This window comes from Grammomys surdaster, unplaced genomic scaffold (assembly GCF_004785775.1).
Source record: "Grammomys surdaster isolate TR1022 unplaced genomic scaffold, NIH_TR_1.0 125956, whole genome shotgun sequence".
NCBI classification, from domain to species: Eukaryota; Metazoa; Chordata; class Mammalia; order Rodentia; family Muridae; genus Grammomys; species Grammomys surdaster.
In genome coordinates this window covers 531,612-553,042 of record NW_021620775.1, presented here as the reverse complement: position 1 = coordinate 553,042, position 21,431 = coordinate 531,612, and the positions used below count along the sequence as shown (strand labels likewise).

Here is a 21,431-nt window from a genome sequence, read left to right as displayed (position 1 = left end):
GCACTGACTACTCTTCCAAAGGTCCTGAGTTCAATTCCCAGCAACTACATGGTGGCTCACAACCATCTGTAATGGGATCCGATGCCCTCTTCTGGTGTGTCTGAAGACAGAGACAGTGTACTCTCATACATAAAATAAATAAATAACAACCAAAAAAAAATTATGGATGAGTAGATATGCATTCTGAGGATTTAAAGTAGATATGGCTGATTTTTATATAAAAGTTTAGATTTATGATTCTTTTAGGATTCTTAGAAGATTACTTTTAAAGATAAATAATAAAAAATAATGCTTTCTTTATAACCACAGATTGCTGCCTGCCAGCAAGAGAAATTGACTGAGAAAACTACCTTGCTTGCTTGCACTTTGTTAATCTATACCGAGGTGCTAAGTTATTAATGTACATGAGTTCTTGGGAATAATTTGTTTTCTTTACCTGTACTATGTAATGATATTTCTTAAAAAAATATTGGAGAACATACTGGTTTTTTTTCATAGTCATTGACTAGAAGAAATCTAGAAGGTAACCGCATCATAATTTTATACTGCTAGAAAAATTATGCTGGGATAATTGCTTATATAAGCCATTGGAGAAAGAATAAAGTTGTTGGAACATTGTTTCTTCTACCCATCAACCATGTGTATATGTGTATATATTATATATGTGTATACATATATATGTGTATATGTGAAGACATGTATATGTGCAGTATATATGTATATGTGTATAATTGTATATGTAAATGTGTATGTGTGTATATACGTATATACATGTATATATGTGTATATGTGTATACATGTATGTGTATGTATGTATATGTATAAAGTTCTCATGAGAGTGTGTTGAAACTTTGTTCCATCCACTCACCAGGTATGTATGTGTATATGTGCATATATGTGTATATATATATATATATATATATATATATATATATATATATGTAAAATTCTTGGAGCCTGCTTGTTGGAGCTTTGCTTCAGTCATCTAATGTGTGAGTGTGTATGTGTTTGTCTGTGTGTCTGTCTGTATGTATCTATGTATGCATTTGCATATGTAAAGATGCTGGAGCTTCTATGTGTATGTATATGTGTGTATGTTTGCATTTCCTCCCTTTTTTTCTCTCTAATCACAGGATGCCAGCAGCAGCAGCCCATCAGCTGCCATCAGCACTGACCCCAATCACCATCCACACTTCACTGACTGCCTCAGTTTACCCTTTGTTGTCAAAGCTGGTCTTTAACAAGGCTTTGGAACTTGGATGTACTATCTGCCTTTATTATTTTTATACATTTTTAGTTTATTTATATTGTTATTTTATTTATTATATTTACTATATATTAAGAAGCAATCCTCTTCTTAAGTTTTGTTCCTGAGGTGGGGTCTTGTTACATAGCCCTGGCTGGCCCAGATGTGTTTTCTTGCCTCAGCCCCCAGGATGCTGGGATCAGGTTTGTGCCACTGTGCCTGACACACTCTCTGCTATGTCTTGTATTGCTCTTTATTCTCCTGGGATGAGTGTTCCTTCCTTATGTGCCACTTGTGTGCCTGGTGCCCACAGAGGCAAAACAATAACAACCCAAGAAGCACAAAGGCTTTCACAAATCAAAAATCAAATCAAACAAGTAAAATAAAAAAAATCCCCAAACAAAGCAAAATAAAACAGAACCCTGCAGAAGTGCATGGGCCTGCCCTGCAGTGTGGTTGATGTACAGGGAGACCTTGGTGACAGAATCTGGCTTTGCCTTTGCCTGCAGGTATCAGTGGTAGCTAGCTTCCTGGTTAGGGTAGGGCCTTGTGTTCACTTCCGGTCTCAGGGCTGGCCCCTCAACCCCCACCCCCGTCTGGCTTGAACCTATGCAGCCCTTGTATATGGTGACAGTCTCTGTCAGTCCTGTGACAGTGCTCCTTAGTGCCAGCCATCCCCTCTGCTCTCTCCGTCTTTCTGTTTCCTCTTCCACTGTGACCCCTGACCCCAGAGGGGCTTGATGGAGACATCGGTATGGGCTTATTTTTAGTTGTCTTCCTTTCTGTGTATTAGTATTCCTGGAGCTCTGATATGCTTTTCAATAGTTTGTAAAACTCCACAGAGCCAGGTGTAGTGACACAGGCCTCTAATCCCTGCACTCAAGAATTAGAAACAGATGGATCTCTGTGTGTTCTGTGTGTTGGAGCTCAGCCTGACCCACACAGTGAGTTAGAGGACAGCCAGTGCTACATAATAAATCCCTATATTTAAAAAAAAATAAGTTTTAAAAGTTTTCAAGTCTGTAGAGGTGGATGCTCGCAGCCAACCACTGGACTGGAGACTGAGTGTGGGGTCTCCGATGGAGGAGTTGGAGAAGAGACTGAAGGAGCTGAGGGGGGTTGCAGCCCCATGGGGGAAGCAACAGTGTCAACTGGCCAGACCCCCAGAGCTCCCAGGGACTGGACCACCAACCAAAGAGTACACATGGAGGGACCCATGGCTCTGGCTGCGTATGTGGCAGAGGATGGCCTTGTTGGACGTCAGTGGGAGGAGTGGCCCTTGGGCCTTAGGGTGTTCGATGCCCCAGTGTAGGGGAATGCCAGGGTGGGAAGGTGGGAGTGGGTGAGTAGGTGGAGATCACCCTCATAGAGGCAGGGGGAGGGGGATGGGATAGGGGGTTTCCTAAGGGGAGACCTGAAAAGGGGGAAACAACTGAAGTATAAATAAAGGAAATATCCAATAAAAAAGTTTTGAGTCTCTCCAATCTGCAATTTTTGTGTGTGTGATCTCTGTCTCTCTGTCTCTCTGTCTCTCTGTCTCTCTGTCTCTGTCTGTCTGTCTGTCTCTCTCTTGCCCTCTCTCTCTCTTACACACACACACACACACACACACACACGGAAACATATGTTTTATGAAGACGTAGGGATTACCCCAAGCACAGTAGAATGTATGCCTGTGCTGGGAACCAGGAGGGACAGGAAATAGAAATGGACCAGAAGATAAGGAACTCTGAAGGGCTGTAGGCTGCTAATAAACTGGGGCAGATACTGATCCTGTCTGAGCACCGCCCTCCCGGTCCTTTGCAACTGTAGTCTTTGTGACACGACCACTGGTCCAAGGTCACACTTAAACAGGCTGCAAACAGAGTTAACTGGGGCCATTAGAGGACGGTTCTTACTATAATTGACCTCTTAAAACTATGAAAGGTTTTTTTACTTTTGTTTCTCTCTCTCTCTCTCTCTCTCTCTCTCTCTCTCTCTCTCTCTCTCTTGTTTCTCCCCCCCACACACACACACACCATCTTTCTCTCTCTCCACTTCTCTCTCTAATTTTTTTTGGTTTTGTTTTGTTTTGTTGTGTTTTGTTTTGTTTTGTTGGTTTTTCAAGACAGGTTTTCTCTGCATAGCCCTGGCTGTCCTGGAACTCACTCTGTAGACCAGGCTGGCCTCGAACTCAGAAATCTACCTGCTTCTGCCTCCCAAGTGCTGGGATTAAAGGCATGCGCCACCACTGCCCAGCTTCTCTCTCTAATTTTTAAGAATGCATTTCTTTCATATTTCTTTATTGTCCTAGTTAGGGTAACTATTGACTATTGCTGTGATAAAATACCATTGACCAAAATCAGCTTGGGGAGGAAAGCATTTAATTCCGCTTATAGTGGCACAGCACAGTCCATCATTGAAAGAAGTCAGAACAGAAACTCAACAGGACAGGAGCCTGGAGGCAGAAGCTGATGCAGAGGCCATGGAGGGATGCTGCTAACTGGCCTTCTTCCTATGGTTTGCTCAGCCCACTTTCTTATAGAGCCCAGGACCACCAGCCCAGGAGTGCTACTACTTACAATGGTCTGGGTTGTCCCACATCAATCAGGAATTAAAATGTCCCACAGGCTAGCATACGGCCAATCTAGTGGGGGATATTTTCTCAATTGATGTTGTCTCTTCCCAAACAAACCTAGCTGCATGTGTATTTGGGGGTGAAGCATTTGACACAGGGCACAAGTAGAGGGCAGAGGACAGCCTGTGTGAGTCAGGTCTCTTTTTCCACATGTGGATTGAAGGCAGGTCAATGGTGGGAAGCACCCTCTCCTGTTGAGCCATCTTGCTGGCCCTGCCTGCCCCTCCCCTTTCTTTTTGACAGGGTCTCATGTAGCTGATAACATCGGATGCTTTCTGCTCCTCTTGCCTTCAGCTCCCGAATGCTGGGATTACTGGTATGCATCTGGCTTGTGGTGAAGTTTAATCCCCTGTGTAAAGTATTTAATCTCACAAGATTAGTGAGTTATGAGCCACCAGTAAGAGAATAGAACTCAGGCAGAGACAGGTGGATTTCTGAGTTCGAGGCCAGCCTGGTCTACAGAGTTCCAGGACAGCCCGGGCTATAAGAGAAACCCTGTCTCGAAAAACCAAAACAAAAAAAAAAAAAAGAACTCAATAACAGCATTGAGTTCACACATTGCCTAGAACTCACTGTATATCCCAGGCTGGCCTTGAACTTGTAGCAGTCTTCATGTCTCCAACTTCTGGGATTATGGTGTGAGCCACCACACAGATGCCAGTGAGTCTATAAGAAAATGGCAGAAGCTGGGTTTGGGGATACAAGCCTGTACCGTCAGGAGCAGAGCAGATTGCCACAAATTCACAGCCACCAAGACTACTGCAGAGTGAGACCCTGTTGCATGAAACTAAAAAGAAAATAAAAGGAAAAAAGGGACTGTTATACCTCCTCCTCCCAATCATCTCTTAATGACATCATGACATCTGAGGGCATGGTGGCACTCACCTGTAATCTCAGCACTTGTGAGTCTGAGGCAGATAGGCTAGCAGGCTGCAAGGCCAGCCTGGGCCACATAGCCAGACCCTGCCTCAAAACAATACCACTTAGCCCAGTTGAAAAGATTAAATGAGATTAAGCGAGAAACATGCCTGGCATAAGGTGAATTAGCCCTTACTAGTCAGCACGCCCCCTTCTAGTCTCCAGCCTTTGCTCTGAATAACATATGTGTGAACGGAAAACCTGGCCAAGCCATTGTCCTATTGTTGAAAGCATTTCACCAGCCCTTCATTGCCCCAGGATAAAGTATACACTTTATAGCAAGACACACCCCACACCCACACAAGTTAACCTACAAGAGCATAAGTCGTTGTACTAAAATGCCAACACGCCTCCAGGCCGCTAGCACAAGTAATAGGTGTCCAGAGGCCATGCCTGGCCTAACAGCAATGGAGCCTGAAGGTTATCAGTGTCAGTCAAACAGTAAAAGAAGGTCTTTAAACTAAGCTGGCAAACTGGATATCCACATAAAGGATAAATGAGACCTGAGTTAATCAGAAATCCAGAGTGATAAATTTACTTTAAATTTTCCTAAGTTTTTGTCTATAATTGAAAATGTTTTATCACTACACACACACACATGTACATGTATGAACACACACTCATGAGCGTACATACATGAATACATACAGTACATACATGAACACATAAGTGTGTGCATGCACACACAAACACCCCCACCACCCCACATATGTACACATTCATTTTAAGGGATAAGGGTAGAGTACTTGCCTAGCAGACTCAGAGTCCTGTGTTCAATCCCAACACCAAACCCAGTATGATCCAGAAATGAACAAATTATCTTGGGTGTTTTGCAAAGGGGTGTAGTATTCCCTAGGCCAGTCTCAAATGTGTATTAACCCCCGTCTCTGCCTCCACCTCACAAGATACTGCAGGTATGTACCACTACGCCCAGCTTGGGATATTTTTAACAAATTAGATGCTGTCACAACTAGAATCTGGTTTTTGAGAGTTACTGTTGAAAAGATACAAAATGGAAGCCTGGGACTGTGTCAGTGCTGGGGCGTTTGTCTAGTATGCATCAGTTCCCAGGTCCTGGCTCAAGCACTGAAACTTTCTACGCAGGAGAGATGGGGGAGTGAGCTGGGAGTTGAATGCCAGAAACCCTATACTCAGGTGGAGGGAGAGAGGGGGAAGGAGGGAGGGAAGAAGAGAGAGAGATACAGAGGGAGAGGGTGAACACAAATGAAGATTCAAAGCCAAGTTATAGGTTACCATGTACTTTAACGGGAATAGAGAAACTGCTTTGCAAAACATTTGCAAAAAAAATTGACAGCCTCCTATAGAGGTAGCAAAGGACTAGCCCGCTCAGGTCTATTGGGACGAGGCTGTAATTAGGATCACAGGGAGTGCGCCGGAAGCTGCAGGATACTAACGGGGTCGAGGCTAGCCTGAGCTACAGAGTGAGTTTATGTTCAGCCTGGACAACTTGGTGATACCCTGTCTAAAAAGAAAAGTTAAAGGGGCAGAAGTGGGGTAGGTAATAGGTCAGTGACAAAGTCACTGCAGAACTGTGTGTGTCCTTATTCATCCTTCAGTGCCTGAGCAGAAGCAAACCACACCCTCTCAAGCCAGTCCACACACTTCTAGGTACTTTTCCAAAAGAAATGAAAACAGATGTGCACACAGTGGCTTTTATATGCATATGAAAGTCATTTTTATTCATAGTATCCCCAGCTGAAAACAACCCAAATATCCCACCTTGGGGCTCTGAGAGGGTGCCTGGATGCCAGCCCAAAGTGTTTAAATGGATGAGTGTGTGGTGTCTCCATGCAGAGGAAAACCCCACTGACAAAGGAGGAAGGATGGAGACACAGTCCGGCAAGGATTAAAGATTGCATGTTACCCTGGAGTCCATTTTGAGTTCAGCGCTGACTTCCTCCAGAGCAAGGCTTAGTCACCTGTGAGTTGCCAGCTCTCTGCCCCTCCAGCAACTTAATACAGTGGTCCAGACTTCCAACCCTCCACTGTTCCTGCTTCTTAGCCATTCCACTCAAGCCTGCTTTCTTTAACTAAACAAGCCAATTAGATGTTGCCCGGGAATTCTTCCTGGCTCTGATGAAGGTCTTGGCCTACCTGTCCATCTGTCCTACCTGCCCCGGAATCCCAGCAGTCACCCCTGTTCTCCCTGGGATCTATAATACACCAACCATATTCAATGTGTTCCATTGAGTCACCTGCTCTGCAGTTCACACACCTACCACACCAGACCTTGTTTCTTTTTTAAGGGGGAGCAGCAGGTTTCTTCTAGAGAGAGCTGTCTTTCTAGGAATAATTCAGACCTTAACCAGAGAAGAGCACTCGTCAGTATGTTCAAATCTCCTGTGAAGGGGACAAGGGATCACAGGTCATATACCTAGGCAGTTGGCTGCCCTCCACTGCCCTGATGGGGGGATTGCAAATATCCTGGTCAAAGTTCCTGGACCTCTGTCAGGCCAAGGCTAGGTATGTAGCCTCTGTCCTGTGATGGAGCTCAACACAGAAGAGCAGACAATGCATCTGTTGTATTCAGCCACTGGGGTGGATTTTAAAGGCATGTGAAAAGAGCCAGGCACAAGAGAACACTGGCTGACTGCTTCTATTTAGACAACATTCTGGGAACGACAGGCAACAATAATGGAGATCAGAACAGTCCATATCAGGCAGAGGTCAAAAGGCTGCAAGGAGGACAGGAGAGAACTTGTGGAGGGGATGAAGATGTGGATTTTGAGCTGGAACAGTAGCTAGCCCCGCCTTTTATTTGTCAAAAGCCTCAGGACTCAGAGAATGTGAATAGTTTCTGGCATTAATTGTATGTAAATTATACTTCGGTACAGTCGTTCTTTGGTTTCTTTGCTGTTTTTTGTTTGTTTAATGTGAACACTGTTGTGGAGCATGAAGGGAGTACAAGTAGGCGACTCTGATCCAAAACCTTCCAAAATCAGGATTTAGCAGGCCTCCTTGCTACCAGTTTAGAGTCGGGCTTAGGAAGACGTCGTGCCGCCAGGGGGCAGCGTCACAGCCCTCAGGCCGCACGTCTCTCCAGCTGTAGGCGGGGATTCGAGGGACCCGGGAAACGACAGGCTCCAGAGTGGTGCATAGATCTGCGGAGGGGGGCTGTGACGCGTCCCTGCGTGGTGGGCACCGCACCGCCTGGCTCCCTCCGCTCGGCGCACCGCCCTCCTCGCATATGGCATCGGTGCTAGTCGCCCCGGAAGCCCCCCGCCCTGTCACGCAGGCGGTGCCAGGACTCCGGCGACCCTTGGCTCTCTCCAGCCGGCTATGAAGCAAATCGCCTGTCCCTGCCTGCATCATGAACAAAGGAACAGACAGGACCTGTGTCAGCATAAAAGGCGCTGCCCCTGACAGCTGCCTGGAGGGCTCAGAATCCCGGGAGAACAGACCCAGCTGCAGAAGGGCCACAACCCCAGCCCCACTGTGCAAGAAAGCAGGGCGTGGCCGCCCTTAGGCGATCGCCGCCCCTGACTCGGGAACCTCCGCGGGTGTCAGTTTGGTTTGGTTTGGTTTGAGTGGCGTTTGCTATTGTTAGGGGCTAAAGAAGACCGCAGGGCCTCATACATGCTAGGCTAGCTCTGTGCCACCGAGTTCACCCTCAGCCCAGGGTGATTGTTTCGAAAAGATGTGTGACCAAAAGCTGGTGTGGTGGCGGACGCCTTTTATCCAGCTCTCGGGAGACTGAGCAGGAGAAAGGCGAGTTCGAGGCCACCTAGCCCCGTTTTAAAACAAGCAAACAAAACGAAAGGCGAGAAACGCTTTGGCGTTAACTGTACTAGTACTAAAAAAGGAAGCTTATCGCGCATGGGTTTACAAGGAGGGGCTGCTGACAATGCACTCACAGAAAGGCAAAGTAGAATTAGTCACAGCCCGCCTGGGTCCCTCAGGAGTCCCCACCGCGACCACTGCAGACTGCGGGACTAGGGGCGGGGGCACTCACACTTGTTCCCATCCTTCTCCGCTCCGGGTAGCTACTCCTGCCTGATCCTTTGGCCTAATTCCCTGGTTGAAGTCCAGAGCCGGCTGTGGAGAGGGAAGGCCATCGCCCCACCCCGCCCTGCAGCCCTCTGTCCCTCAGGCGCAGGGCTTTAGGGCCTCGGGTGCAGGCTTTCGGTCCAGCGACCCCGGTAGCCAGCGCGGCAGGTGCAGCACAGCTCGGGTGAGTGGCTGGGGACGGGATGAGGGCGCAATGGGGCAGGCAACTGTGTCCACCTTTATGTTTGCTCACAGTCTATAGACTCGCAGGAAAGCTGAGGCTCTCACCCGCAGCTGTCCCCAATCTGCTCTGCAGGCTGTAAGAGCATCGACCGGCAAGGGTCTAGGGGGAGACGGGGACTCAGTGATGACATTTTCCAGGGAAGGGGGGCTCAGGGTACTTTCCAATTTAGCGCACTGACTTTGGGCCCAAACAGAAATGCCTAGGTTTGTGTCCTCTCCTGGTACCAGATTTGCCTGGGGTGGTTCCAGAGACACACTGGGGCTCAGTGTCCCCGTCTATAACACAGCAGCAAGGTCCCATACATTTTAAAACGCTGCAAAGTGTAGAAACTGACTTCTGTACACCGGGAGATCCCCTACTTTTAGCTAGGGAAGTCAAACCAAGTCTGCCTTTCCCGCTGGAAGTATGAGGCCCAGGGGTCCCATGAGGACATGGCAAAGGAAAGGGGACCCTGTGGGCCAGAGCAAAGCTTCCTTGTTGGTGGTCGTGTAGGTCTTTGCAACACACATCATCGTGACAGGGACAGTTGCTGCTTTCTGTAAAGAGGAGGGACTCCCCATGTCCTCAAATGTCACTCATCTCCAGACACCTTTACCCCAAATTATTGAGAAGCACTATCAAGACGGCCAGGGCCTTGAATCTTCCCGGTACAAAGTGGAGTTTCCATTATATGGCCTGGAACTGCGAGGGTACGAAGAGTTAAATGGTATGCTCCGGCCAATGGGGACCCGTCGCTCTCTTTCACTCTCCTGATGTGTTTAACGCTGGATGTTGTATTTCATGTTAATCAAAGAACAAACATTTCCCTTCCAGCAACCAATAAAGGAGGCGGCCGACCCCAATCTTGCAGTGCTTTAAAGGTAGAGGCCCTGCACAGCTCAGTGTAGCCTCGGGGTTAAAGCGAGGGTGAAGGAAATGCCAGCCAAAACACGGATTTAGGAGAGTCATTCTCATTCTATGCCCGATATGGATCCTGGAAACGGAGAGATTCCTGACCTTGACGAGCAGGAGCACAGGGTGGTCGTGCTAGAGTCCTCAATTAACAATTAACAATTAAAAATTCCTCCAGACGCTAGGTCCAGGAGGAGGGATCCTACGGATCTCCGCACATCTCATTGGCCAGGACCCAGCAGCTCTGTCAGGAAGAAGCTTCAGTTTGAAGGTAGGGACTTTCCTTGTGCTGAGCCACACAGGACTGCAGCCCCCTGAGCGGGTATGGCGCTGCACATCAGAGTCTTCAGAGTCACCAGGAAGCAGGCCTAGGCCTCTGACTCAGCTGGCATTCTCTTGCTTCCTCTCTTCTCCCGTCCAACAGGTGTGACCTCTTCCCCAGCCTCCCCCAATCCCTGTGCCACGCATTGTGGTTCCTGCTTGCTGTACCCCTGCCACCGACACGGTCTCTTCCTGCTGCCTGCCCTGCACCATGGCACGCCTGTAGCGCCCATCTTCTTGGTCATCACGTTCACTCCCCTGCCCCATAGTGTCATCTCTACATCCTGGGAGCAGTCCCTTTAACCCAACATGTCCCCCCTGCTGGGACATGTCCCATTCTGGGAGACTCTTAGCCAGGGGACTGCAGATTTGGATCCGAGCAGTTGTGTGTTCAGTTGTCTGAACCAGGAGTCTAACTCCAGTTGATTTGCCACACCCCCTGCATTGGCTCCGCCCCTTTGGATGTCTGCGGGGGGGGGGGGGGGCACCTCTAAGACCACTTCTGTAACCTGTTATTGACAGACTGTGAGAGCCACTGGTCATCAGGAAGCTCATCTATAGCTGAGATATAAATTGGGGTTTTGAGACTGAATGCTGTCTCACTCCCAGCAAGTGACAGAGGAGGGACTTGAACCCCAAGTTGCTCGATGCCACAGCTGCCTTTAACCTCCATGCTATTGGTGTGACAAACAATGGCAGCAACAGTAAGCAAAAAACTTTCAGAAATGCCTCAGACTAGAAGGGCTATTAAAAAACATGGTGTGGCTGTAACACCAAATTGTACCTAAAAGAAGGGCTTAAAGGAGGCAATCCAGGCTCTGGGCTGTGCCCAACCTCGGAGCACAGGGATCTGGTCTCTAGCTACAGTGGAGAAGAGGACACAGCCAGGGAGAAAGAAGGGAGCAGAGAGGTGAGGGCAAAGAGGTGAGGGCAAAGAGGTGGCCACAGTCTGCCTTGGCTCATTTCAATATCTCTCTCCTTACACATAGCTGTGTGCCGTGGCAAGGCTGAGGTCAGCTACAGGCAACCAATCCTAGGGCTTCAGCCACCCAGAATCCTGCAGAGTCATCTGCAGGCTGGGGGAGGCTGGGCTACAGCGTGAGGCCATCGCTAGACTCATATGATTCAGCGATGGTGGGATGAAGAATGGGAACCACTTTCCAGGAATGACCAAAGCAAAGTTGGTATGACGTACGTAGTGAGGGATGAGAAGAGGAGCCAGAGTAGACTCGTTTGGGGAAGATGAGGTACTGGTGAGCTGGCTGTGCCCAAGGGTGGTACAGACAGCTGGCAGACTGAGTACAGGCACCTCTGGAGTCAACCAGATGTGGTCTAAGCCTTTATTTTACCACCTTAACAGTTCTGTTAACTAAGGCTAAAAGCCTGTGGCCTCTTTATAAGACAGGAATGTCAAAGCTGGAGAGATGGCTCAGTGGTTGAGAGCTCTTGTAGAAGATCCTGATGGCTCTAAGTTGGATCCCAGTCGATCTTAGTGGGAGATTTCTAGTTGGGGAATATCAGCCCAGAAAGGCAAAGAAATGATCTGTGACCAGATAACTACAAAAGTATAGTATACCCAGCATTCACATGGTGACTCACAACTAACTGTCCATCACTGCGGTTCCAGGAGGTCCTGCGCCCTCTTCTGGCCTCCATGGGCACTGCATGCACAAAGTGCACAGATACACATGAAAGCAAAACATCCATTCGCGTTTTTAAAGGGGCGCAGGGGATAATAACAGGACTAAAAACTGTGAGGATGAATGAAATACTGAGAAGGGCATGGAGGCGAGCATCTGTAGTCCCAGCTAGTTAGAGAGGTGAAACAGGAATCACAAGAGCCCAGCCTGGACAGGATAATGAAACATCATCTCCTAAAACAAACATAAAAGAGATCATTTAAAGCTCGGCAGTGGTTGCACACGCCTTTAATCCCAGCACTTGCAGCCTGGTCTACAGAGTGAGTTCCAGGACAGCCCAGGCTATACAGAGAAACCCTGTCTCGAAAAACCAAGAGAGACAGAGAGAGAGAGAGAGAGAGAGAGAGAGAGAGAGAGAGAGAGAGAGAGAGAGAGAGAGAAAGAGAGATCATTTAAGACTGGGGTATGTGTGGAGAGATTGCTCAGTGGTTAAGAGCACTGAGTTTCTTTCCAGAGGGCCCGGGTTCAATTCCCAGCACCCACATGATAGCTCCTCACCATCTGTAACTTCAGTTTCAGGGGATTCAACATCCTCACATAGACAACTGTGTAGGCAAAACACCAATGCACATAAAATAAAAATACATAATTTTTTTTAAACCTGTGGTTTGGTTATAGAAGGGTAGCTCAGTAGTTAAGAGCACTGGCTGATCTTCCAGAGGACCTGGGAGTAATTCCCATCACCTGCATGGCAACTGACAACTGTCTGTAAATCCAGTTCCGAGAGACCCTGTGCCCTCTTCTGGGCTCCATGGGCACTCCATGTACATGTGCAGACACACATGCAGGCAAAGTATCAATATACATAAACTTAAAGCTAAAAACAGTGGTTATACCTATGTGAATGTTTCATTCTAATATTTATATGGACGAATTGTATGGACTATTAGCTATGTTCCAATAAAGCTGTGTTTAAAAGAAGACTGTCTAACTTAGCATGGTAACACAGACCTTTAATCCCAGCACTTGGGAGGCAGAGGCAGGAAGATTTCTGAGTTTGAGGCCAGCCAGGGCTACACAGGGAAACCCTGTCTCAAGGGAAAATATGAAGGAGAAATCAACTCTCTCTGGGAACTGCAGATTTAGCTCTGCTAAGGAACTGCATCCAGCACCCCCTTCCCAACGGCCTGCACCACAGATCTAGATGTATGTAGCCCAGCCCTATTCATGAGGTCTGTCACACTAAGTCTGAACATGCACTCTCTACTGTTACAATTCTCTAACACAGGACAGATGTGGGGACAGTAGATGTAGAAGAATGGAACTTTGTGGTTCTGGGGTTAAACCCAGGGTCTGTGCTTGCTAGGGAATTGTCCTCTCATGAAGCTACATCCCAAACTCTCAGAAAACATTTGGTTGGAGACAGGGAGGTCATAAGTTGCCCATGGTAACCCAGAAATTACTGTGTAGACCAGGTTGGACTCAAATTTTACAATCCTTCTGCCTCAGCCTTCCAAGTACATGGATGACAGTTATATGCCACCAGGCTCTGCAGAAGGAAAGAAGCTTACGGGTGAGTTTTCTAAATGGGCACATTGGGGAATTGGTTTTCTTGGTTGACTAGGTTTAAAGGCCATAATGACTGTAAGCCAGCGCTCCGGAGGCAGGAGGATCACGAGTTCAAGGCAAGCCAGGACTTTCAACTCCTTCTCCTGCCTGCATGCTACCATGTTTCCCACCATGATGATAATGGACTAAACCTCTGAACTGTAAGGCAGCCTCAATTAAATGTTTTCCTTTCTAAGAGTTGCTGTGGTCACAACAATAAAACTCTAACTAAGACACTCATCAAACTGAATCCCCAGTCTTGAGGGGTATCTGCTGTGTACATCTGAGAGGCGTCTAGTGTGAGTGTATGAACACTGAGGGTAAAGGCATGGGAATCAGACATTGGAAGACTGACACAGGAGAAGATGTGGATGGTTAGAAGGTGTGAGATGGTTGTGAGTGAGCCATCTTTGCTGGGACTTTCCTGTTATACCAGTTTTTGGCCTTTTCTTTGAGACAGTCTCACTATGCATCCCTAGCTGGCTGGACTGGGGTCCACGGTCATGTAACCACACAGTGTAGATCCATCTGACCATCCACTGCAGTCGTGCTCAGGCCTCCATCTCCCATGTGCTAGGATTACAAGCCTGAGGCATGCCCATCATGGTGGTGCATGCCCTTAATCCCAGCCTTGAGAGGCAGAGGCAGGTGGATCTCTGTGGGTTTGAGGCTAGCCTGGTCTACATAATGAATTCTAGGACAGCTAAAAATACAAGCTGTGTCACCATACTTGGTATGATAGCTATCATACCAAGTGGTCACCTTGACTCCATCCAGAATGAACTACAATCCAGAGATGGAGGACACACCTGTGATTCAGATCTTGAGACTAGAGGACACAGGCTTCTTACTGGGATCTTGACATGGGATGACACATGCTTTTGATCCAGATCTTGAGGCATAGTGGCCATGAAAAGCTTAGGCCCAGGCAAGGTAAAACACACCTTTAATCCCTGGAAACTGAGGCAAGCTGATCTTTGAGCTCAACACCAGCCTAGAACAGAGCAAGTTCCAAATCCAGGTGTGGTGATACACACTTTAATCTGAGCCACACTTTCTGCAGCTGAGTGTCTGCTAGGGAAAGCATAGTGATGTCTCTGGCCTGCTCCTGGAGGTGGGGCTCTTCCTGGGGGTGGCACTTTCTGGGATTCTCCTAGATCCTGCTGGGTAGAGCCCTTTCCTTCCTAACTGGTCTGCCTCATACAAGCCTCTTACCTTCCTCAGTTTACCAGACTTGCCGTTCTAGCCCCATCTTTCTTTTTTCTATTTAGGTATTTTATTATTTTATGTGTATGAATGTTTTGCCTGCATGTGCACCATGTGCATGCCTGGTGCCAGAGGAAGTTGGAGAGGTTGTTGGACCCTCTGAGACTGGGGTATAAGTGGTTGTGAGCCACCATGTGGGTGCTGGGAATCCAACCTTGGTCCTACGCACCCCTAACATTCATTTTAACTGTAGTTTCTCCTGTCTGTTTGCCTGAGTGCTGAGATTACTGGGTACACAACCATAATCACATCTTTTTCTTCTCCTCCTCCTCTTCTTCTTCTTCCTCTTCCTCCTCCACCTCTTCCTCCTTTTATTTTATTTTTTTTTTTAGTATCCTAGGCTGGCCTGGAACTTGAAATCTTTCTGCATCAACCTATCAACCTCTCAGATGCTGGTGTTCCAGATGTGTACCAATCTGTCCAGATGTGCAGTAATCACATCTTATCAATGCCATTTTTATGTTGAGTGTCTTCAGATAGCGTGTAGTATGGTCTATGTTATAATAACTACCAAATGTCACTCCCAGCAGATGTCGATCTCCAGACTGACACCTGTGAGAACTGTGACAGACTTTTCAGTCCTGTGTCTGACAACCTGATGTGACAATGACGGCCAGGGTGATTTGGGGTAGCCTCAGCCTGCTTCGAGTCCTATGGTGTGTCCTTCCCCAGACTGGCTACATACACCCAGATGAGTTCTTCCAGTCACCCGAGGTCATGGCAGGTAAAACTCCCCACGCTGTTAAAAAGATTGCTAGCAGCAGTCCATATTGGGTGGGGAGGGAATGCACGTGTGGACGCATAAGTAGGCAAAGGTCAGCCTCTGGGATTAGAAATTGAAGTGGAGAACTCACATTTTCCTCTCCTTCTGGATGCTGTTAATGAAATACCAGCCCTTTCCATGTTTCCTGCTTGGGCCAACAGAACAATGGTTTCATTCAGGATGTGACTGACATCATGGAAGTGGGAAAGCTGTTTGACGTAGGCTCAGGAAGAAGGGTCTTACCCCTTAAGACCATGTTCATTAGTCACACACATACACTTTTACTCTTTCTTTTTCTTCTTCTTTTTTTTTTGTTTTTTTGTTTTTTAAGACAGGGTCTCTCTGAAGCCTGGGTTGTCTCTGAAGCTCATTATGTAGACCAGGCTAGACTCAAACTCAGTGAGATCCTCCTGCCTCTACCTCCTGAGTCCTGCAATTAAACCTGATGTGATGATGTACAACCGGCATCAAGGCTCACCCTCTTTTTTGAGACAAGTTTTCACGCAGCCCAGGCTGGCTGTGAACTGGCTATCGCCACAAACCCCCGATTCTATATATATGGCTCCAACTTCTGGAGTGCTGTGGTCACTGGCAGGTACTAACATGCTTGGTTTATGCTGTGCTGGGGAGTGAACCCAGAGCTTTGTGTGGAGTGTGGCAGGCTTTTTTTTTTTTCAAAGATTTTATTTATTTATTTTATATATATGATGAGTACACTGTAGCTGTCTTCAGACACACCAGAAGAGGGCATCAGAATCCATTACAGATGTTTGTGAGCCACCATGTGGTTGCTGGGAATTGAACTCAGGACTTCTGGAAGAGTAGTCAGTGCTCTTAACCACTGAGCCATCTCTCCAGCCCGGCTTTTTTTTGAGACAGGTCTCTCACTGCAGTCTGGGCTTGCTCTTAAACTCATGACAATCTTCATAGTAAGCCTCCTGAGTACTGAGAGTTATAGCGCTCTCTCTCTCTCTCTCTCTCTCTCTCTCTCTCTCTCTCACACACACACACACACACATATACCTGGCTCTGTTATACACCTCTATCCCACTGGTCAGAAAGAAGGTATCACATGATCACATCTAGCCACAGAAACAGCTGGGAGATAAAAAAAAAAAAAAAAAACAAAAAACAAAAAAAAAAAAACTTTATATTCTGGCCATGGGCTGAGCTAACAGACTAAAGGAGAAAGATTCAAAGACACTTGGCTTGTTTTGTTTTTCTTACTCTTTTAAGACACTACCTCTCTCTACAGCTAAGGCTGGCCTCAAACTCACTGTGTAGTCCAGGCTGACCTCAAACTTTTAACAGTCCTCCTGACTTAGCAACGCCCCCCCCATGTTACAAGTTACACCCCAATGTTACACCAGCACACTCAGCCTGAGGACAGGAAGTACGCATGGGAGACCTCCACCTAACTGCCACAGTGTTCAACAGGTAGATCTGAACTGTCAGTTAAAAAGTTCAGTCTCCTGTATTTATTTTGAGATAAGTCTCTCTTACATGGTGTAGTCTAGTCACAAACTCACGATATAACCTTAATCTCTTGATTCTCCAACCTCCGCCTCTCGAGCCCTGGGATTCCAGGCATGCACCATCATACCTGGCTTCCAAGCTCATTCTTGTTGGCAGAATTGAATTCATTCACTCTTTCCTTGCTGTTAGCCCTTTCATCCTTAAACAAGCGGAAACACATAAAATCCTTTTCCTGTTTTGTGTCTTTGCCTGTCTCCTCTGCATCCAGGTGGAAGCTCTCTGCGGTTAAAAAGCTGGGGAGAGAGGGCAGGCCACCCGAGACTCTCCCACATAAAGTAGCTCAATCAAAGCAGTAACACCCCCCCAAGCGGTGCGATGCCGGGGATTGTGCGGGAAGTGTCCACTAGGGGGCCTTGCAATCCTGGTGCTAACCCAGAACGTTAACCAGCACAAACCTAAGCTTGGAACTGGCTCATCCCTGCCTCTCTCTCTGCAGAGGACATCCTGGGTGTGCAGGCTTCACGGCCCTGGGAATTTTACCCCAGCAGCTCCTGCCGCACTGTGGTCTTCCCACTGCTGACCTCTGGCTCTACCTTCTGGTTGCTCAGGCTCTGGGAAGAGCTGGGGTTCTGGCCTGGTCTGGTGAGTGGCTACATGCTGCTGGTGGGGCCCCGACTCCTTCTCACTATCCTCTCCTTTGCCCTGGACTGGGCTATATACTCTCTGGCCCCGTTGTGGGGGGCAGATCGTTGGAATGCCTTGTGCCTGCTGTCTGGTTCCTATGTCACCCTGGTTTTCTACACAAGAACCTTCTCCAACACCATCGAGGGACTGCTCTTCACCTGGCTGCTGGTGCTGGTGTCCCCTTATGTGACAAGGAGTCCCACACCAAAGAAGCCTACCTCAGGTCCACGGTGGCACAGCTATCTTCTTGGTGCTATTGTGGCTGCTGGCTTCTTCAATCGGCCAACCTTTCTAGCCTTTGCTCTGGCCCCCCTCTCTCTCTGGGGCATCCATAGAGCTTTGGAACTTGGTGGCATCAAGGCCCTGATCCAGGAGGCCCTGGTGCTGTTGCCAGGGGCTGCTCTTGTTGCAATGCTGTTTGTAGCCATGGACAGCTGGTACTTCTCCAGTCTCTCAAGATCCACAGGCGTCGTTTTCACGCCTATCAACTTCTTGTACTACAACCTGGATCCCCAAAACCTTGCAAGGCATGGCACACATGCACGGCTCACTCACCTAGCAGTCAATGGCTTCATGCTCTTTGGGGGATTGCATGCTCAGGCTCTGCGGGCTGCATGGCAACAACTCCATGCCTGCCTCCGTGCAGTTCCACAAACGGGCCTCTTGAGGGCGCCGAGTGCCCAGGGTCTGTTGTCTAGCTCCAAGTCTTACCTCCTTCTCCTCTACTTCACGCCCCTGCTCCTGCTATCCGCCTTTAGCCACCAAGAGGCTAGATTTCTGATTCCCCTCCTAGTCCCTCTAGTCCTCCTGTGCAGTCCACAAACCCAACTTATACCCTGGAAGGGTACCCTGGTCCTCTTCAATGTCCTGGGCGCTCTCATCTTTGGGTGCCTGCATCAGGGAGGTCTGGTACCTGGCCTGAAGTACCTGGAGCAGGTGGTCCATGCACCTGCCCTCTCAGGCACCACCACCCACTACACACTTCTCTTCACACACACTTACATGCCTCCCCAGCACCTCCTACACCTCTCAGGCCTGGGATCACCTGTGGAGGTGGTAGACATGGGCGGGGCTGAGGACTGGGTCCTGTGTCAAGCCCTGAGCAACTTTAGTAAACAACCCCCCTGCCAACTGGCTGGTGGGCCGTGGCCCTGCCGACTCTTTGTGGTAACTCCTGGGACCAACAGGCATGCTCTGGAGAAGTGCCATTTTCCCCTCAAGAATGAGACTCTCCTGTTTCCCCACTTGACCCTGGAGGACCCTCCGGCCCTGTCCTCCCTGCTCAGTGGGGCTTGGAAGGCACATCTTAGCCTTCACATCATAGAACTGGAGAAGCCTGTTATGACAACGCAGCCCAAGATTCAGCCCTAGAAGTCACTCCACGTTCTACCCAGCAGCTTAGCTGGGACACTGAAATAGGGTCCCCGCTGCTGTCTCTTCTGGACACAGCCAAAGGTTGTTTTAGGCAAGCCCACATTCCTTTCCCTTAGACACCAAAGATCTGACCAGTCATGGTTTCAACGCCAAGGTTCCCAAAGTAATCTAGCATAACCACTGGCACCTGTCTGTTTCTATGCCGTTATTTCCAATCACTGTAATGTTTAAAATATATAGTAGCACCTGGTTATGAAAGACAATCAACTGTGGATGACATTCCTGAGTGGCCTCCTGCAAGCCTCCCACAATGCCTGACTTCTTGCTTTCATGACGATCATTTGACTTCTAATCTGGCTTTCTAGATAACAGCGTGAAGTAGACAGCAGGTGGCTCACATCCAGCTTTAGCCAGTCTTCAACTCACAAACTGTGATTGTAAGAAAGCATCTTCCACTCAGCCAGCCTACCACCCAATCTTACAACAGATCAGAGGGTCCAAAGATTAGTGTCATTGCTGAGGCCCACAGCATGTATCTCCTAGTTTGATAAACATGTCTCTTTAACTAAGAAGCAGTAGTTGTGTATTTCACGACACTATGGTGCCCGTGGACTTAGTGTTTGGCTATTACCAAAACAAGCCATTCCAGAAAACGCCTCCCTATCCCCTTCTACTCGTCTTGAGGAATTCTCAATGGTGGTGGAATTCTCCAGCCATTCTCTCCAAGACTGAGGAATAGCTCAGTGGCAGACTGTCTGTTCAGCATGCTTAAGGCTGTAGGCATGATCCCTAGAACCAAGAAAAAAATAGTCATTCTCCCAGAGCAAGAAACCTTCTCAGCACTGCTGGAAAGGCCTCGTAGCCTGCCCCAGTGGGAACTGAGAACAGACTGCCCAGAATCTGGAACCCAGTGTAAAACCTTTCCAATAGCTTCAAGCCTTCTAGATGCTAAGATTAACTGAGTGGCCTAAATACAAAGGTCCAGAAATTGGGCTAAGAATCTCAAAATGGCAAGGCAGGATACATGCATGGATCACAGTTCAGTTAGCTGATCATAATGAGTACCCCAAACCGACCCTCAAAATGAGGAAGAAGAAAAGAAACACCATGTGCTATGGGATCAGCGGCCTTAATGCTTTGGTGGGAGAAAAGACAGTTCCTGGGCAGGATAAAAAGCTGCAAAGTTAATCCCAGCACTTGGGAGGCAGAGGCAGGCGGATTTCTGAGTTCGAGAGTTAGAGGCTAGCCTGGTCTACAGAGTGAGTTCCAGGACAGCCAGGACTACACACAGAAACTCTGTCTCGAAAAACCAAAAAAAAAAAAAAAAAAAAAAAAAAAAAAAAGCTGCAAAGTGTAGGGAGTGGTCAACAACACAGTCCCTGGGCTCACCACACTCTGCAAGGCTTTGGGTTACTTGGAAAGTGGCCTCCATTTCTTCACGGAATGGAATTTTAAGTCACAACCCAGGCAGATCTCGAAAGCAAATATCAACACAGACGCTTAACGTGTTAACTATTATTAACAGGATCCTACAGTCCCCGGCATTCCACCTTGTCTGAGAAATACCACATTCAGACTTATTAACCAGCTTACACATTTAATGAAAGATTTTGAAAGCCTCGGGGTTGTCATTTCATTTACAAGCTTCCCTAGTATTCTCCTGCACCAGTGCAGACGCAGCAGCATTTATTCCGCTTCAGTCCCGCTTGCAGAAGGCAGGCTTGCTTTCTGGTTGTCCATGGCTCTCAGTAGTACTACGTTATGGTCTAGACTCTTTATCACTGGTGGACTTCGAGGTCTTTACGTCTGCAGGACTACCGGGCACATGTCCATTTGACCTGAGGCATCTGTATATCCGAGTTAGGATTCGAAGCAGCGTGGCCTCCTGGAGATGACTCGTGACTGCTGAGGTCGGTGTAGATCACTGAAGGGAGGGTTCGTGACCTCGGCCCGTGAGAGCCCAGCCCATGCTTACGCGTTGGGGCCCGGACCCTTCTGTTGCCCTGGACGGTCCCGGACGCTGCGGCGGAGTTCTTCGGTGAAAGTGTCCTTGAACCTCGCGGCGCGGCGACGTAGGGAACCCGGGGGCTTATCCGCGAGGGCGCGCAGACGGCGGGCTGCATCGTGGCCGCGCAGTTGCAGCTGTAACAGCGCGAAGGCTGTGAGTTGCGCTGCCCGCCGGATGGGCCGCGACTCGGACAGCCGCTCCACTAACTGCGGGTTGTGCAGCAGGGCCGCCAGCAGCCGCCGGAAAACCATCGTTCTCCGAGCGGCCCGGAACCCGAGGCACAGTGTATTCGCCTTCCGGCCGGCCAAGTTTAACGACGGACTAGCCGGCGCTGCATGATGACGACACACCCGTACCAGGTTCTGTA

The 21,431-nt window shown here is 48.3% G+C and overlaps 2 protein-coding genes across 3 annotated transcripts; one reads left to right on the top strand and one right to left on the bottom strand.

The window, feature by feature from the left end:
* Positions 1–8,781: 8,781 nt before the first annotated feature.
* Pigz (phosphatidylinositol glycan anchor biosynthesis class Z) lies at positions 8,782–19,317 on the top strand. Of its 2 annotated transcripts, none has more exons than XM_028753815.1 (3): positions 8,782–8,973; positions 15,290–15,483; positions 17,495–19,317. In XM_028753815.1, exons 2-3 carry the CDS (start codon positions 15,366–15,368, stop codon positions 19,051–19,053), a joined length of 1,677 nt encoding a protein of 558 aa, XP_028609648.1. In that variant the 5' UTR covers positions 8,782–8,973; positions 15,290–15,365; the 3' UTR covers positions 19,054–19,317. The 2 variants fall into 2 exon arrangements, with proteins under 2 accessions (XP_028609648.1, XP_028609647.1); XM_028753814.1 differs by lacking the exon at positions 8,782–8,973 and adding an exon at positions 10,170–10,195 and having other exon boundaries at positions 17,495–19,262.
* Positions 19,318–20,633: 1,316 nt separating this feature from the next.
* Ncbp2as2 (NCBP2 antisense 2 (head to head)) lies at positions 20,634–21,352 on the bottom strand. Its single transcript, XM_028753819.1, has one exon. The coding sequence runs from the start codon at positions 21,313–21,315 to the stop codon at positions 21,028–21,030; it is 288 nt and encodes a 95-aa protein (XP_028609652.1). The 5' UTR covers positions 21,316–21,352; the 3' UTR covers positions 20,634–21,027.
* Between the last annotated feature and the right edge of the window lie 79 nt (positions 21,353–21,431).

What these genes read in the sequence shown, in the direction of transcription:
- Pigz (XM_028753815.1), top strand. Translation starts at nt 15,366, where the DNA reads ATGACGGCCAGGGTGATTTGGGGTAGCCTCAGCCTGCTTCGAGTCCTA. An exon ending in GTCACCCGAGGTCATGGCAG is followed by an intron (nt 15,484 to 17,494) that starts GTAAAACTCCCC and finishes CTCTCTCTGCAG; the next exon opens with AGGACATCCTGGGTGTGCAG.
- Ncbp2as2 (XM_028753819.1), bottom strand. Translation starts at nt 21,315, where the DNA reads ATGGTTTTCCGGCGGCTGCTGGCGGCCCTGCTGCACAACCCGCAGTTA.